The 17,447-nt window shown below is 40.7% G+C and overlaps 1 protein-coding gene across 2 annotated transcripts; it reads right to left on the bottom strand.

Annotated features, from left to right (window-relative positions):
- Positions 1-6,451: 6,451 nt before the first annotated feature.
- On the bottom strand, positions 6,452-16,739 carry LOC129602921 (myosin heavy chain, fast skeletal muscle-like). 2 transcript variants are annotated; one of them, XM_041071260.1, is made up of 39 exons: positions 16,518-16,739; positions 16,294-16,437; positions 16,047-16,203; positions 15,928-15,955; positions 15,738-15,852; positions 15,555-15,647; positions 15,391-15,454; positions 15,212-15,310; positions 15,000-15,103; positions 14,749-14,887; positions 14,522-14,640; positions 14,191-14,340; positions 13,927-14,097; positions 13,529-13,832; positions 13,340-13,404; positions 13,150-13,237; positions 12,900-13,017; positions 12,594-12,717; positions 12,254-12,390; positions 11,909-12,164; positions 11,576-11,818; positions 11,323-11,499; positions 11,099-11,244; positions 10,923-11,013; positions 10,417-10,806; positions 10,130-10,256; positions 9,932-10,050; positions 9,644-9,840; positions 9,246-9,429; positions 8,991-9,156; positions 8,775-8,899; positions 8,375-8,683; positions 8,094-8,297; positions 7,880-8,005; positions 7,629-7,799; positions 7,419-7,523; positions 7,218-7,313; positions 6,951-7,082; positions 6,452-6,553 (listed from the first exon to the last, which is right to left on the bottom strand). In XM_041071260.1, the coding sequence occupies exons 1-39, from the start codon at positions 16,722-16,724 to the stop codon at positions 6,533-6,535; spliced, it is 5,811 nt and encodes a 1,936-aa protein (XP_040927194.1). In that variant the 5' UTR covers positions 16,725-16,739; the 3' UTR covers positions 6,452-6,532. The 2 variants fall into 2 exon arrangements, with proteins under 2 accessions (XP_040927194.1, XP_029009505.2); XM_029153672.2 differs by having other exon boundaries at positions 15,555-15,852.
- Between the last annotated feature and the right edge of the window lie 708 nt (positions 16,740-17,447).

Below are 17,447 nucleotides of genomic sequence, written 5' to 3'. Positions count from 1 at the left end.
CACCCTGCAGTTATGTGCTGGACCGTCTCTGGGGCCTCTTTGCACAGTCTACACCTTGGGTCTTGTCTGGTGTGGTAGATCTGGGCCTCTATGGCTCTGGTGGTCAGGGCCTGCTCCTGTGCAGCCAGGATGAGTGCCTCTGTGCTGTCCTTCAGCCCAGCCCTTTCAAGCCATTGGTAGGATTTGTTGAGATCAGCCACTTCAGTTATGTTCCGGTGGTACATCCCGTGCAAGGGCTTGTCCTCCCATGATGGTCCCTCTTCCAGCATCTCATCCTCTGTTCTCCACTGCCTGAGACATTCACTCAGCACGTCATCTGTCGGGGCCTTATCCTTGATGTACTTATGGATCTTGGATGTTTCATCCCGGATAGTGGCTCTCACGCTCACTAGTCCTCGGCCTCCTTCCTTGCGGCTAGCGTACAGTCTCAGGGTGCTGGATTTGGGGTGGAACCCTCCATGCATGGTGAGGAGCTTTCGTGTCTTAACATCTGTGGTCTGTATCTCTTCCTTTGGCCACCTTATTATTCCCGCAGGGTATCTGATCACTGGCAGAGCGTAGCTGTTTATTGCCCGGGATTTGTTCTTGCCATTGAGCTGGCTTCTTAGGACTTGCCTTACTCGTTGGAGGTATTTGGCTGTTGCCGCATTCCTTGTTGCCTGTTCAAGGTTGCCGTTTGCCTGTGGTATTCCAAGGTACTTGTAATTGTCCTCAATGTCTGCTATTCTTCCTTCTGGGAGTGAGACCCCTTCTGTGTGGATTACCTTGCCTCTCTTTGTCACCATCCTCCCACATTTCTCGAGTCCGAATGACATCCCGATGTCCGAGCTGTAGATCCTGGTGGTGTGGATCAGCGAGTCGATGTCTCGCTCACTCTTGGCGTACAGCTTGATGTCATCCATGTAGAGGAGGTGACTTATGGTGGCCCCGTTCCGGAGTCGGTATCCATAGCCAGTCTTGTTTATTATTTGGCTGAGGGGGTTCAGACCTATGCAGAACAGCAGTGGGGACAGTGCATCTCCTTGGTATATGCCACATTTGATGGATACTTGGGCAAGTGGCTTCCCATTGGCTTCAAGGGTGGTTCTCCACAACCTCATCGAGTTTGCAATGAAGGCCCTTAGAGTTCTGTTGATGTTGTACAGCTCCAAGCATTCAGTGATCCATGTGTGTGGCATTGAGTCATAGGCTTTCTTGTAGTCGATCCAGGCTGTGCACAGGTTGGTGTGTCGCACTCTGCAGTCTTGGGCGACTGTTCTGTCTACCAGGAGTTGGTGTTTGGCTCCTCTGGTATCCTTACCAATGCCCTTCTGTGCTTCGCTCATGTATTGACTCATGTGCCCACTTATCTTAGCTGCGATGATGCCTGACATGAGCTTCCATGTTGTGGAGAGACAGGTTATTGGCCGGTAGTTGGATGGGACTGTACCCTTTGAGGAATCCTTCATTATCAGGATCGTTCGCCCTTCGGTCAGCCATTCAGGGTGAGTCCTATCCCTTAGCAGCTGGTTCATTTGTGCTGCCAGGCGCTCATGGATTGCAGTGAGCTTCTTTAGCCAGTAGGCGTGGATCATGTCAGGGCCAGGTGCTGTCCAGTTTTTCATACCTGAGACTCTATGTTGGATGTCTGCCACTGTGATAGTCACTGGATTCTGTTCAGGGAGGTTGCTGTGGTCTTCCCTCAGATCCACCAGCCACTGTGCATCACTGTTGTGTGATGCCTCCCTTTCCCATATGTCTTTCCAGTACTGTTCAGTTTCCAGCCTTGGTGGGTCTGCTCTGTTGTTATTACCCTGCCATTGAGAGTACACTTTCGCAGGTTGTGTTGCGAACAGCCGGTTTATTCGTCTGGCTTCGTTATCTCTGGTGTATCTCTTTAGGCGGCTGGCCAAGGCTTGTAGCCTTTGCTTGGCAGTTTCGAGTGCTTCAGGTATGGTCAGAATATATATATATATATATATATATATATATATATATATATATATATATATATATATTATATATATATATCTATTATATATCTATATATATATATATATATATATATATATATATTCTATTCTATATATCTATATTCATATATATACGTCATATGTGTGTGTTGTGTGTGTGTGTGTGTATACGTCATGTGTGGTGTGTGTGTGTGTGTGTATGTATATATATATTATATCTCTATATATCTATCTCTATTCTATCTATCTATATATCTACTCTCTATCTATATCATCTCTCTATAATCTCTATATATCTAAGTCTATATTCTATCGTCGTGTGTGTGTGTGTGTGTGTGTGTGTGTGTGTGTGTGTGTGTGTGTGTGTGTGTGTGTGTATAAAACGGCCTCATAAATTCCAATTAAGCTACAGTATCTCTAAATAAATTAATAAAGTGAAGATGTGTGTTATGTTGACAGACCATTATGAATCTGACCTAGATTTCTTATCCAGAAGATTCTGATTAATTATAGTTTATGACACTGTTTTATTTTAGGTTGTGGTTACCTCTTTGCTCATAGGAGGTGATCCAATATTCTCTGAAACTGAAAAACTGGTTTGAGAAGATCAATGAATGATCTCAAGGTCAGGTCATAATATCAACTGATGTGTTCAGTGGCTTTGTAGCATCAATGAGACCTCCTCTAGTCCCAACCATTGGATCAGTTTTCACCTACATAGTGTTTATCATGTCAAGCATTCAATTGAATAAAGATACAAATGGTGAAATTAATAAGAAGGTCGGTGTAATAATGATGTTTTATGTGTGGAAGCTTTAATTACTAAAGACAGCTCAAAATGTCTACAAAAGCCAAAGTACATGTCCGAATGAATAAACAAAACGTTAAAGGTAAGAACATGCAAAATGGAACCCAGTCAAAGAGCGACAGTGAGACGTCGCTTTATACCCTCTACTCAAAGCAGAGGGAAAAGTGGGCGTGACCAAGGTAAGGGCTTAAATGGGGAGTAGATAAAACCTTGCAACCAAAAGTACATGATTGAGTATCGGTTATAAGAGCTACACAGACACGGTTCTGTGAGTATGGCGAATTAAAATATTTTCTATTTCTATAAAGATTATTATAAAGAATATTGTAGAGTTACAATGTATGTAGGTCTAGTTTCATCCTGTGAATATTGTCTATGTACGTTACTGTAGCTGACAGAGCTCGCTAGCTTAGCGGCTAACATTAGCTAGCTTGCCTAAAACCTAACTCTACATGGCTACTTTAATTATCCTATATAAACATGACCACATTAGCAAACTGAAGGTAATGCTTGTTACTGTAACTAGTGTTATATGTGTTATATTCATTGTAAGTTAAACCACATATGGAATTTAAGATGACTTGCTTGCACCCCCACTACCCTCTCACAAAAATCACACAGCCCACCCTCGTTCTCCTTAGTGTTCTCTTTAAACAAGTAGTATATCACATCATCATATCAACATACAGTATAATCATCAAACATTACATATTACAAGGCAAACGACAATGATCCACCGAGGGCTCTGTGATGTATGCACGCAAAACGTATCCTTGTCCATTCCAAAGCTTGTAATTTTCTGTTCTTTTGCTCAGACACTTTGTTCTGGTAAAACGCCTTAGGCCAGTGTTGCCAAATGGGAAATAAATAAATATGGTACTGTCGCTTTAAGATTTTCGTATTTTGACCCAAATATTCCGAACTTAAAATAATTATTCTGCAAGTTGCTGTGAATAATTCTTATGGGTTACAGTTTTATTATTAGTGGGAGAGCTGAACAGCTCTCACACTATTGTTATCTTCGGTCTTTATTATTATTATTATTCTTCTTCTACTTATTCCGCCCTTTTTTTGATTGCTATCTACTTTTTAACGCTTCATCGTAGAATCGTCGTTCAACTTTCTAAACGTGTGTCATCTTTAGGAGATGTGGGCTATTACTTTTTATGTTTTCAGCTTTTCAACTTTTAACGTTATTCAACTTTTTTCATCGTTTTTTTATAATGGTCGTCTATGGGAATCATCGTTAAACTTTTTGTCAACTTCCCTCTTTTCATCAGCGTCTATCATCGTCATACTTTAGCGTAGAAACGTCATTTCAACTTCAAAAGCGTCCATCATCGCTCAACTTTCTCCTCGTAAATCAGCGTTGTCGTATCTTCTATACTTTTCGACTAGTGAGCGTTTAAATATGGTGTGGTTTTTGTTAAATTTTCAGCTTTTCCATTAGTGTGTATTGGGTCATTTAGAGTGCGTGATGTCACAGCCAGAGTGGCGAGGGTGCGCTTTTTAAAGACAGAACTTCTGTCTCTAACTCGTCACTACAGCCACAATTTTTACTCTATCAACATAATTACTTCACTAAATCGTAGTCATACTTGTCTTCTTTCTAATGATGTGTCTGGATATACCCTCAGACCTATACTTTAGTCGCTATCAACCTTAAAGCGCAGAGAGATCCCGAAATTCTCCCATAGACTCTAATGATAATTTTCGGCAGACGTCTGGGGAGAAAAACAGAGGAGACATATTTTGAAATTGCCACTGTGGCTACAAGCTTTTATCCTCAAACATAAAATTCACACCATTTGCTCATTGAAGCCTTGGGACTCGTAAAATGAAATAATTTTTGTGATAACTATCATGGTTTAGTTGGAACAAGCCTGTTTATACAGGGTGAAACTCTGTTTTTACAGAGCAGAGTGAGCCTGATTTTCCCGCCTTTCGTCTCCATGGCGACGGAGCAGCTGCAGATTTCACTGACAGGTCAAACTGCTGATGCTCAGTGTAGACAGCAGTTCCATGCTTATTACTGATTACTCAACTACACTATTGGATTGTGTAGTAATTAAGCACACACTTCCTCTAAATCCTTTCAAAATAAAAGCACCAAGCCAAATAATTAGCTTTAATAGCAATATTTCAACTTTTAGATGGGTAATTATGCTATTTAAAGATAGATTAACAGTTTAGTAATTACCCCACACGTGCTTCCTCTACATCCTTTCAAAATAAAAAGCACCAATGCCAATTATTAGCTTTAACTGCACTGTTTTTGCTTTTTGAATGGGTAATAAAGACTAATTGACAGTTACGCTATTACCCCCACACATTTCCTCTAAATCCTTTCAAAATAAAAGCACCAATTACAATTTATTACCTTTAATGGCAAGATTGATTAAAAAATTTGTGGTTCTGAATACTTACCAATCGTTAATGGGACTACTTTAGAGTTCAGTAAATAGCCACTCAAACTTATTAGGGTGCTTTTATTCTGAAAGGGCTGAATCTAAATCTTTTGCTTTAATAGGGCTATTCTTGCTATTGAATGATAAATTATGATTATCTAATGACTATTTTATAGTTTAGTAATCGCCCACACACAACCTCTAAATCCTTTCAAAATAAAAGCACCAATGTATTTATTACCTTAAATGGCAAGATTTTTGTTTCTGACTGGTAAATTTCTACTAGTTATTAAAATATTACACAGTTAGGTAATTATTTACCAATACTTTCTTCAAATCAAAAAGATAGTCAGCTTATTTATGATTGTCAACAATGCCCCTTGGTCAACTTTTTAATCTTTGACATCTTTTAACCGTGGTCAACTTTTGAATCATTGTCATCTCTTTAATATTGTCATAGTATGACCTTGGTCATCTTTTTAATCATCATCTTTTTAATCGCCATCTTTTGTCATCGCTTTAATCTTTGTCAACGTTTTCTCGTTTTCAACGTTTTCATCATTTTGCCGTAGTCAACTTTTTGACGTCAGCAGCTTAATCAGCGTTTGTCATCGTTGCGGCAGCAGATCAGCTCTCCCACGTAATTTCTCGAGAAATTACTTTTTCTAGTTTATATTAAAAAAGATGCCATAATTGTTGAGTGCAGCAGCCTTTCCATGTAATATTTTCTGCTCTTTTACCAAGTTGGCAGCATTTAAACTGTTTTTTGAAACCTGACACTTTCCTTACACTATCAGTGCTCTTACACCAAACACGGACAGACGTACTTGATGTTTGTTGACGCTGTTTATCACATGGGTATTGTATTGTTTATGTGTTACGTTAGGTTTTGTTTGTGTTTGTTGACTCGTTGCTTTTGAGCACATGATTGTTTCTGTCTGATTATTACTGTAGATGCACCTGCTTACCTGTATACAGGGGTGTGGTGTCACTGAGAGCACAGGGGCGGGAGCCTCTACTATTGTCGACCGCTTGCACTACTGCCTACTGTATGTTGACTTCGAGTGTAACATCTGCCTTTTCATTAAATATTTCAGTACCAACCTGAAAAGGTTTCATGAGTCTACTTAGGTGTTAGCGTGTGCAATTAGGACGGGCCTGTGGCTCAGGTGGAAAAGTAATCAGGAGGTTTTTGCTACTTTACAGATATAATACACACACCGGCATGTGTTTATAGTTTAGGGTGAAACAAAATACACACCTTAAATTAACACAGACAACACTTTAAGGTCAAAGATTATTTTATTGAATTACACTTCACATCATATTATATGACTAAAGGCAATTCATCCCCTGGACTGTTTTTACTCAGCTGCTTCTTTTCCCTGTTAAGGTAAAGTAAAAAATATATTAATGCAGAGTGTGGAAACATTCATTTTTTTTGCTTTTTGTGATAGGGTAATGTGGATAATGTTGGATTTTTGACTTCATACTTCTACACTGTTGCATTAAATAGCGAATAAATGAAGATCAGTGTTTCCCATATATTCATTTGCTGCAATATAACTTCTATTAAACACCCCACTACGATGGGTATCAAGAGAAACACATTTGTAGACTTTGTAGTGACTGCATTTAGTTTTGTAAGCTTAACATAGTGTATATTTACTGTACCTTGCCACTGTCACAGCTTTTTGCTCTGCAGTTTTACACTGCAGAAATATACTATATACCTCTTCTAATTATAAATTTTTAATGTTTGTAAAAATTGTGCAGATTTACCTTGCCACTGTCACGGCTTTTTGCTCTCAGCTTGTTGACCTGGGACTCTGCAATGTCAGCACGCTCCTCAGCCTCCTCCAGCTCATGCTGGATCTTCCTGCACTTGGAGAGATGAACGTTGGCCTGCTCTTCCTGCAATACATTAAATAGTGAAATGGTAATTTCAATGGTACAATGGTAATGGTCTATCCAGACGGTAAGTGTACTGTACTAACCAATATGATGTGAAGTCAAGTACTGTAACAAATCTAAATATGTCGTCCTTACCGCTTCCTCAGCCTGCCTCTTGTAGGCCTTCACCTTGAGCTGCAACTTGTCAACCAGATCCTGCAGCCTGTTAATGTTCTTCTTGTCCTCCTCAGTCTGTATTAACAAATATAGAGATGAAATATTGTATAATGATATAGACTTTATGCATATATATTACTATGGATGTGATTTCTCTGTGCATACTAAACTACAGTATACCTGATAGGTGAGCTCCTTCACTCTTCTCTCATATTTGCGGACACCCTTAACAGCATCGGCTCCACGTCTCTGCTCAGCTTCAACTTCTGTTTCCAGTTCACGCACCTTTAGAAAACCATGACGATAAAAAAAAAAATTACATTTTATATGTTTTGTGTACTTTATTTATGTGGTTGTTTGTTCAGCTTCAGATATGCAAAAACGTCTTACCCTGGACTCAAGCTTCTGAAGCTGCTTCTTGCCACCCTTCATGGCCAGATTCTCAGCCTCATCCAGGCGGTGCTGCAGGTCCTTGACAGCTACCTCCAGGTTCTTCTTCATCCTCTCCAGGTGAGCGCTTGTGTCCTGCTCTTTCTTCAACTCCTCAGCCATCATAGCGGCCTAGAAATTGAACCATTTGTTTTACAAATACCATAATTTGATGTATTTGGTTTTAATAAACCAATAAAGCAGCCACTCACATCAGTAATAGCCTTCTTGGCCTTCTCCTCTGCATTTCTTGCTTCCTGGATAGTGTCATCCACTTCACTCTGGACCTGTACCAGGTCTGATTCAAGCTTCTTCTTAGTGTTCAGAAGACTTGTGTTCTAAAGAATTAAACAGTAAATGATAATTTCCAGGAAATAGTATGACATTTAAAAAAATTGTGTAAAAGGCGATTAAAGAATAATTTACTTGTGAGTGCAGAAGACCAACACGCTCACTAGCGTCTACCAGCTCCTGCTCAGCGATCTTGCGGCTTCTCTCAGTTTGTTCCAGAGCAGCTCTAAGTTCTTCAATTTCTGCCAACATGAGAGCGTTTCTGCGCTCCACCATGGCAGCTTGTTCCTTGAGGTCATCCTGGGCTCTGACAGCATCATCAAGGTGCAGTTGAGCATCCTAGAGCAAATCAACAAAATTAAGTTAAATATCTGAATGTACCATAGTCTGTAGAGCATCTCTATGCTATGCAGTACCTTGAGCTGGGCCTGCACATTCCTCAACTGCTTCTGGGATTCAGAAGCCTGGCGATTGGCATGGCTCAGCTGAATCTCCATCTCGTTCAGATCTCCCTCCATCTTCTTCTTGATCCTCAGGGCATCATTCCTGCTCCTGACTTCAGCATCCAGAGTGCTCTGCATGGAGTCAATAACTCTCTGGCTGTTCCTCTTGATCTGCTCAGTCTCCTCATCCTTCTCTGCCAGCTTCCTGTCAACCTCACCCTTGATTTGGTTGAGCTCCAGCTGGACACGCAGGATCTTAGACTCTTCGTGTTCCAGAGTTCCCTAAAGGTGTTGGGAAATGCTCTACCATCAGATGCTTTTTGATACAATATACAGCAAATAGTATGTTGTTGTGTTTACTTTAGAAATATACCTCAGCCTCTTCAAGAGCTGTCTGGATCTCAGCCTTTTCTGTCTCCACCTGCTTCTTGGCCTTCTCCAGCTCATGGATGCTCTTGCCAGTCTCACCAATCTGTTCAGTCAGATCTGAGATCTCCTCTGCACAGACATGTATGTGTTTGAATTATAACAGACGCACGTATTTTAGATTTTCAGGTAGATTACAGTTTACATATTATCTAAGACTCACGTTGCAGATTCTTGTTTTCACGCTTCATGGTCTCAAGCTGATCAAGAGCTTCCTCATAAGAGTTCTTCATCTTAAACAGCTCAGTGCTGAGAGATCGGGCCTCTTTCTGGGCACCCTCAAGCTCTGCCTGACCCTCCTCATACTTTTGTTTCCACTCTGCCAACACCTGAATAAAACATTACAGATACAAATGTAACAAGTTAAAAAGAAATATTGGCATTTGTAATTGTCTGATGAGGCCAAACTAGTTTTTACCTTGTCAAAGTTCCTCTGTTTCTTGTCGAGGTTAGCAGCCAGTCCATTAGCCCTTTCCACATCAATCATGAGATCCTCCACCTCACTCTGGAGCCTCTGTTTGGTTTTCTCCAGAGAGGCACACTTGGAGTTCACAGCTTCAATCTGCTCCTCAGCTTCCTGAAGGCGTTGAGCCAGCTTTTTCCTTTAAAATGTGTTGCGTTGTTTCTTAGTGAAAGCCTCAGAGAATTTTTTTGACTATCAGTATTGCTATCAGTAATAAGCAGTGCAGTTGAATTGATACGCTAATATGTATGTTCAATGAATTACGTGTGCTCGTATAAGCCATATTGTAATAGATTAGCCATGACTAAAAGCTACATAATAAGTAGCTATTCAAAAATTTAAATAAAACTCACTTGGCCTCCTCAAGCTCCTCAGTGCGCTGGATAGCATCAGTTTCGTATTTGGTTCTCCACTGAGCCACCTCACTGTTGGCCTTGGACATTCCACGCTGCAGCTCAGCCTTGGCCTCCTGCTCCTCCTCAAACTGCTCCCTCAGCAGATCACAGTCATGGCGGGCGGATTGCACTGCATGGGCAAGAGCATTCTTGGCCTGGTGCATGAAAGACGATGGTTGAGAATTTCTGAGTTGTGAACATAAAAACTAATGTCTTACATGTTCAATAAAATAACTGTTTTCTTACCTTGACCTCCTCTTCAATTTGCCTCTTCAGCTCCTCAATCTGCTGTGTGAAAGCTTGTTTGCCTCTTGTAAGCTGGGAGACAAGAGCTTCTTTCTCTTCAGTTTGACGACTGAATTCACCTTGTGTGGAAAATGTAATCAGGCATTATTTTGTGTTGTTACATTTAGTTTATTATTTTGATTTCAGTGTGATTTATACCATTCTCTGTGAGGAGACGAGCTTTCTGTGCCCCTAGGTCGTTGATTTGACGAACATTTTCATCATTCTTTGTCTTCAGTTCGCTAAGTTGGTCCTCAAGAGTGCGGCACAGCTTTTCAAGATTTCCCTAACATGACAAAGAAAGATCAGATCAGTAATTAAAATATTTAATAATAATACTATTAATAATAACATTATTATTATTATTATTATTATTAAATATTATTTAATTACTCAACTTTTTATCTTAAATTAAACACTAGATAGCTCAATGATGTATTGTGCACCTTTGCTTTGGCAACAGCCTCCATGTTGCTGGAGAGGTCATCAATCTCCATCTTGTATTCACTCTTCTCCTTCTCAAGCTTCTGCTTGACACGCTGAAGGTTGTCGATCTGCTCTCCCAGCTCAGCAACGCTGTCAGCCTGCTTCTTGCGAAGTGCAGCTGCAGTGGCTTCATGCTGCAGAGTGGCCTCCTCGAGATCACGACGGAGCTTCTGGAACTCAGCCTCACGCTTCTTGTTCATCTCAATCTGAGCAGCAGTGGCACCACCAGCCTCCTCCAGCCTCTCACTGATCTCCTCAAGTTCTCTGGAGAGATCAGCCCTCTGCTTTTCAACCTTGGCACGAGCAGCACGTTCAGCCTCAATCTCTTCCTCCAGTTCCTCAATACGAGCCTGTCCAACGTATGTAAAGTATGTACGTTACCTTTAGTGAACCTTAAATTTTATAATGTAATATCAGACATGTAGGATTTAGTACAATATTTTGTGTAACGCAATATATCAGTCACCTGGAGCTCCTTGATCTTCTTCTGAAGCTGAGCACCCAGTGACTGCTCATCCTCAATCTTGCTAAGGAGCTGACTAATTTCAAAGTCCTTCCTGTGAGAGTAACGCAATAGTAATAGTTACAAAATGGTATTAACAATGACTAAACACATTGTAAAATAAAGACGACAGCGGGTACTTTTTGATTTTCTCCTCAGACTGCTGTTTGTCATTCTCAAGATCCATAATGGATTCCTGCGCCAGTTTCAGGTCACCCTCCAGCTTTCTCTTGGCTCTCTCGAGGTCCATTCTCAATTTCTTCTCTTGTTCCAGAGAACCCTCAAGCTACAAAACAAAGTGAGCTTGTTATAATCACATCCAAGAAGTTTTCTCTTTTGCCAGTCCAATATTTTTTTAACTCACATCATCAACTTGCTGCTCAAGCTTGGTCTTGGCCTTGGTCAGAGTGTTGACTTTGTCCTCCTCAGCCTGCAGGTCATCAAGGGTTTGTTGATGAGCCTCCTGCAGGGCTTTCTTCTCCTTGGTCAGTTTAGCAATACTCTCATCCTGAGAGGCCATCTCCTCTGTGAGGTTCTTGACCTAAGTTTGCAAGAAAGAGGTTGTTTAGAATAATGCTCATTAGATATGATTTGCTAGCTACTGTAACAATACTAACCTTGTTCTCAGTGGCATGTTTCTCCTTTTCCACTTTGGCCAAGGTAAGCTCCAGATCATCAATGTCCTTCTTGAGCTCAGAGCATTCATCCTCCAGCTTCCTCTTTTTAGCAGTAAGCTCAGCATTGATTTCTTCTTCATCCTCCAGTCTCTCAGTTGTCTCTTTGAGCTTAGCCTCAAGCTGAATCTTGCTCTTGATGAGGCCTTCACATCTCTCTTCAGCATCTGACAGGTTCTCACTTTCCTAGTTGATTGTATGGACATGGGGGTCAGTATACCAATATTTAATCAAGCAAACATAAAAAAAATCCTCTGTCGATTCATTTGTACTTACAGATGCTACTTGGAGCTGCAGGTCGTTTTTCTCCTGCAGAAGAGACACCATCTTTTCCTCCAGTTCCTTCTTCTTGGCCAGGGCAGCAGCCAAATCACTTGTCATCTTGTCATAGTTCTCCTTCATCTGCTGCAGCTCCTTCTCAGTTTCAGCACTCTTCAGCAGAGGCTTGATCTTATAGTACACCTTCATCCATGGCCAGTGTTTGACATTCATGAATGAGCGGATGTTGTACTGGATGGTGAAGATGGCATCTCTGTAGACAAGAAGGTTTTGTTACAAACAATATACTTAGTACATGAATAATAACTTGCTAAATTTTCCAAATTTGTTGTTTAAACTTGCCTCCTCTCCATCATCTTCACAAACTCCTTCCTCATGACGTAACCACGGCAGAGAGCCTGAGTCATTGAGACCAGAGATGCAAGCTTTTCATCTCTCATCTCCTCAAGGACACCCAGCAGACCAGCCTTGAAGAACACCTGGACAATCACAAAAGTTGAAAGGCTCATGTTATATGCAGCATGATGAACATCATAAATCTCACAATACCCTTTAATAGCAAATACTTCACACCACTTAAACCTAAGAAGTTTGAATTTAAAAACAGTTAGACATTGTATGTGTATAGAAAATCTGAAACTTTGTTGTTGTGACATTTTTGTAAGGTGTGTCTGCTGTTTACCTTGGTGTGTCCAAATCTGTACTCATCATGATTAATATCAATTGACCCAAGCAGCTTCTCTGCAGCCTTCTTGTTGTCAATGAACTGGCCTTCAGGGATAACACTGGCATTCAGCACCTTGTATCTTTTATCAGACAGAAAATGGTATCACTGAAATAATAATAATAATCCTTCAAAAGTCACACAGGTTGAGTGTCTAGGCACCTTGTACCTTTCAGGATAAAGTTAATGGTTATTGTGGGAATGTTTTAATGCCAACTATTAAAGTTACTGTAAATTTGATTCTTTTAAACTATTTACTGATACCTCTGCTTGAAGTCACCATAGAGGATTCTGCTGGGGAAACCTTTCCTGCAGATTCTAATACCTTCCAGGACACCATTACACCTGAGCTGGTGGATGACCAGGAAATTCTCCATCAGACCTATAAGACAAAGTATTTGTTTAATTATAGTATGCAAATAGACACTCAGAGATTGACAAAATTTAAGTAAATCCTATCATTGAAGTGATTCTGAAGAGAAATTAATGAGAATATGTTGTGCATGTACTGTACCTGGGGTCTTAGATTCATTGGGAATGAGGCAACGCACAAAGTGAGGATGGGTGCTCCTCAAGTTAGTCATCAGCTTGCCCAAATTCTCCTGTAGACACAATATTGTCAGTTGTATTTTCAAGAATTCGTAGTCCACCTCATATGTAAACTGAGACATAACATCTGTTTAATTTGCAATTCTACAGCTTACCCTAAACTGTGAAGACACTGTCTGCATAGAGCCACCCTTCTTCTTGCCTCCCTTCTTTCCAGTGTCTGATGATAAATTTAAGCGAAATTTTGTGCCATTAACATTTTCACGGTCAACTGCTTGAATGTTTATTCATCTACACAAACCCACATTTAAATATCCTGTGGGATTGTTTAGCCAATAACTTACCTTCAGCAGCAGCGGGGGGATACAGATGAGACAGCAGTTTGACAGAAGACTTCTGGTACAGCTGCACAACAGACTCGTTCAGTGGGTCCTTGTTTTTGTCCAGCCAGCCGGTGATGTTGTAGTCCACAGTACCAGCATAGTGCACCAGGGAGAAGTGAGCCTCAGCCTTGCCCTTGGCTGGCTTTGGCTTCTCAAAGGCTTTTGCCTTGCCAAGATGCTGGTCATACAGCTTGTTCTTAAAGGATGTGTCAGTGGCCTTGGGGAACATGCACTCCTCTTCAAGGATGGAGAAGATACCCATGGGCTTGTTGAGAAATGTAACAGACATGTCATTGAGTGGTGCGCTCTTTCGTAGGAAAAACAGCTGCACAGGGTAGAAACACAAAACTGATGGATACCTTTTCAATCAGCTCAATGCAGGCAGCCAAGTCCATGCCAAAGTCAATGAACTCCCAAATGATACCCTCCTTCTTGTACTCCTCTTGTTCCAGCACAAACATGTGGTGGTTGAAGAACTGTTGCAGTTTCTCGTTGGTGAAGTTGATGCACAGCTGTTCCATGCTGTTGTACTGTTGGGGACAAATAGTAAGTACTTATGTCTCTCAGGCAGAAGAAAATAATTGTGCGAAACAAATTCATGAATGCTAGGAGATTTAGCTTACATCAAAGATTTCAAAGCCAGCAATATCCAGCACACCAATGAAGAAATTCCTTTGCTGCTTAGTGTCCAACATCTGGTTGATACGGATGACCATCCACAAAAACATCCTCTCGTAGATAGACTTGGCCAGAGCTGAGACGGAGTTATACACCTGGAATAAAGCATGAAGGACATTTTTGGTCAGTGATAGGTGGACCACACACAGTAGTTGTGCACATTTTACAAAACTGTACAGTCAAAACAATTTCTAAATTTAAAGACTGTGTTGTCCACAATCATCCACTGTCTGTTTTACTTCAGTATGACTTTGTGTAGTGAGCCTTCATGTTCACCTGAGGTACAGTCTGTCCCTTGGTGACATACTCATTTCCGACCTTTACTCTGGGATAGCACAGAGCCTTGAGCATATCAGCAGAGTTCAGACCCAGCAAGTAAGCAACCTTGTCAGCCTCTGGAAACAGAACAGTGATTAACTGTTAGAAGTGTGACATTGATTAACACGATGGACAAAGTTACATTGTTGTTGAGAAGCTTTACATAACTAATAAGTAGAACTTGCCTTCTGTGCCATCAGGCTCAGCCTGCTCCTCACGCTGCTTTTGCTTGAATTTCATGTTACCATGGTGGATCACAGCACCTGTCATTTTGTAGATGCTCATCTTTTCCTCACCAGTGAAGCCCAGGATATCAATGGCATTCTGTTTTTACAGAAAACATAACTTTACAAAATGCCCTTAGTAGAATTTGTTTTTAAGGACTTTACTGTAGACAATTTTCGAATCACTTATACAAACTAAAGATCTCGCTTACATCAGTGGCTTCCAGCTCAACTTTGTCATCAATACTGGCCACAGTGATTTGACCCTGGCTGATCATGGGGAAGTCGTAGGGGTTGGTTGTGATGAGTGACATTTCTGGAGGTCACAAAAAGGCAACAGGTTCAATAAACCAAGAAAAAACAGGACATAGCTTCCATCTTCTGCAAAATATAAGTTGGTTTTACACTGTGCAGCTTGACTTACCAACCAGCTCGGGTTTGTGGTTTGTCATCATCTGGTAGAAGATGTGGTAGCCTCTTTCATCAGGAAGCTGGAAAGTCACTCTAGATTTCTCCAGCAGATCTAGAAATGTTTGCCATTAGCACTACATGGCCATTTCTGAAATTTGATATTGTATTTTTGCGATGAGGATTGTTACTTACATGTCTCAATATCAGCACTGGACAGTTTACCAGTTGTGCCAAAATGGATTCTGATGAATTTACCCTGTTTGCAAAGCAAAGCAAATAATTCATTTGTCTCTTTTTACTGTACTGTAACAATTTAAAACTGAAATTCTGCTGGAGAAATGCCTCTCTGTACTCACAAAACGTGAAGAGTTGTCATTCCTCACAGTTTTGGCGTTACCATAAGCCTCCAGCAGGGGATTGGCTGCAATGATCTGATCTTCCAGTGACCCCTGTGACGCAAGGTAAGGGGTAATATGGTTAAGGGACTGTCCTAATAGATGTATATTTCGCCGTACCAGGATTCTTGTTATATGACGTACCTGCATCTTGCCTGATCCTGTGTCCTTCTTCTTGTCTCCACCAACTGTTGAGATTGTGGCAAAGTACTGGATGACACGCTTGGTGTTCACAGTCTTTCCAGCACCAGATTCTCCGCTGGGTATAGAAGAGACTTATAAGAATTTGATAAAAATGTTTGGTAAAACTAATCAAGTAAAAGGTGAAACTTACGTGATCAAGACAGACTGGTTCTCCCTGTCTGATGGAAGTGTAGAAAAAATAGCCACATGGTTATTCAATGAAACCTTACATGCTTTTAAGTTCTGCATAGTAAATATGAAGACCCATACCAGTAAGCATGAACTGAAAAGCGTTGTCAGAGACGGAGAAGATGTGGGGTGGAGCCTCCATTCTCTTCTTGCCTCTGTAGGCACTTACAACTTCAGAATCATACACTGGGAGCCACTTATAGGGGTTCACAGTGGCACAGAACAAGCCAGAGTAGGTCTGAAAGTGAAGATAGCAACATAATGGTTTAATCCATGTTGTCTACACCTAATGTCTTTCACTAGTTTTTGTAGTGATTTAATATCCTACGTAGATCATCCATGCTGCATAACGCTCTTTGAGGTTATACAGGACAGAGGCTTCATTGAGATGGGTCATCATGGCCATGTCCTCAATTTTGTCGAACTTTGGAGGGTTCATGGGTGAGACGTCATCTTCTTTAACTGTCCTCTCCTGCAAACAGACATTAGATACAATGTGAAACGATCACAGGTACAGTAACTCCCTGTTGAAAATGATTTGATGTTACCAACCTCTTGAGTGTCCAGGACCTTGACAGTGACTTTGCCACCATCTTTCTTGATGATTGTTGCCTTCAAGTACAGCTCTTTAGCATCAGCCACATAGCAGGCAGTCTTGGCATCAAAAGGTTTGTTTTGAGCCTCAATTCTCTCCTTCTCTGGCTTACGAAGGTAAATGGCAGCTTTGCCATATACGGCCATTTCTGCGTCCGTACTCATGGTGGCAGCTTATCTCTGTGAAATAATTACATAATGACAAGCGGTTGAAATCATAAATAGACAAACATGGTTCCAGTTTTCTGTGTAAAAATACATGACATTTCATGTAAATCTCATGGGAATGTATCATATTGAAAGTTTCACCATTAAACTTTGAACTTGCAATAAAAATTACATGAAAAGTTTTCATACCTGACCTTCTTTTTGTCAGAACTTGGCTATTTTCCACAATCCTGAAAGAAATGCAGTAGGAACTGAAGTAATTATGCAACATTTATTTATCTTATGTATCTTTAGTTTCCCAACTGTTGAGTGCCAATTTTCTACAGCATGCAGATACTGCATAGCACCTACCACAAGCAAGGGTTCTTTAGGGTCTTCTGCCACACTGCTGTGTTCCCTTTGACTGCTTATATTGGCACCGGTTTGCTTATGCAGCAAAGTTAAATATGGTACGCATGCCAACTATGGTGTGGATCACTTAGAAAGGAAGCATACATTGAAACGGTGTGCTGCATTTAGCATTCATTTTTGTCCCTTTTATGTATGCTTGTTTTGTCCTTTAATAATTCATATTAAGATGTATGTACTGCATTAGGTCAATATTAAATAAGGTATTACAAAACAGAGCAATGTTAAGAGTAGGGAAGAATTCTTGACTTGACTTGAGTCGACTTCATAATGCACCTAAATTGAATGAGGTGTTGCATATCATTTGATAAC

Source organism: Betta splendens, chromosome 6, assembly GCF_900634795.4.
Source record: "Betta splendens chromosome 6, fBetSpl5.4, whole genome shotgun sequence".
NCBI lineage: Eukaryota > Metazoa > Chordata > Actinopteri > Anabantiformes > Osphronemidae > Betta > Betta splendens.
Note: the sequence above shows the minus strand (reverse complement) of the source record. Positions and strands in the feature narration are given on the sequence as shown.

Excerpts from the sequence above, each read along its gene's own strand:
- LOC129602921 (XM_029153672.2), bottom strand. The coding sequence starts at position 16,724 with ATGAGTACGGACGCAGAAATGGCCGTATATGGCAAAGCTGCCATTTAC. Across the intron at positions 8,684-8,774 it reads CAGCTCTTGAAGAGGCTGAG|GGAACTCTGGAACACGAAGA; the intron begins GTATATTTCTAA and ends CAACACCTTTAG. Across the intron at positions 8,006-8,093 it reads TTGGTCTTCTGCACTCACAA|AACACAAGTCTTCTGAACAC; the intron begins GTAAATTATTCT and ends TTAATTCTTTAG.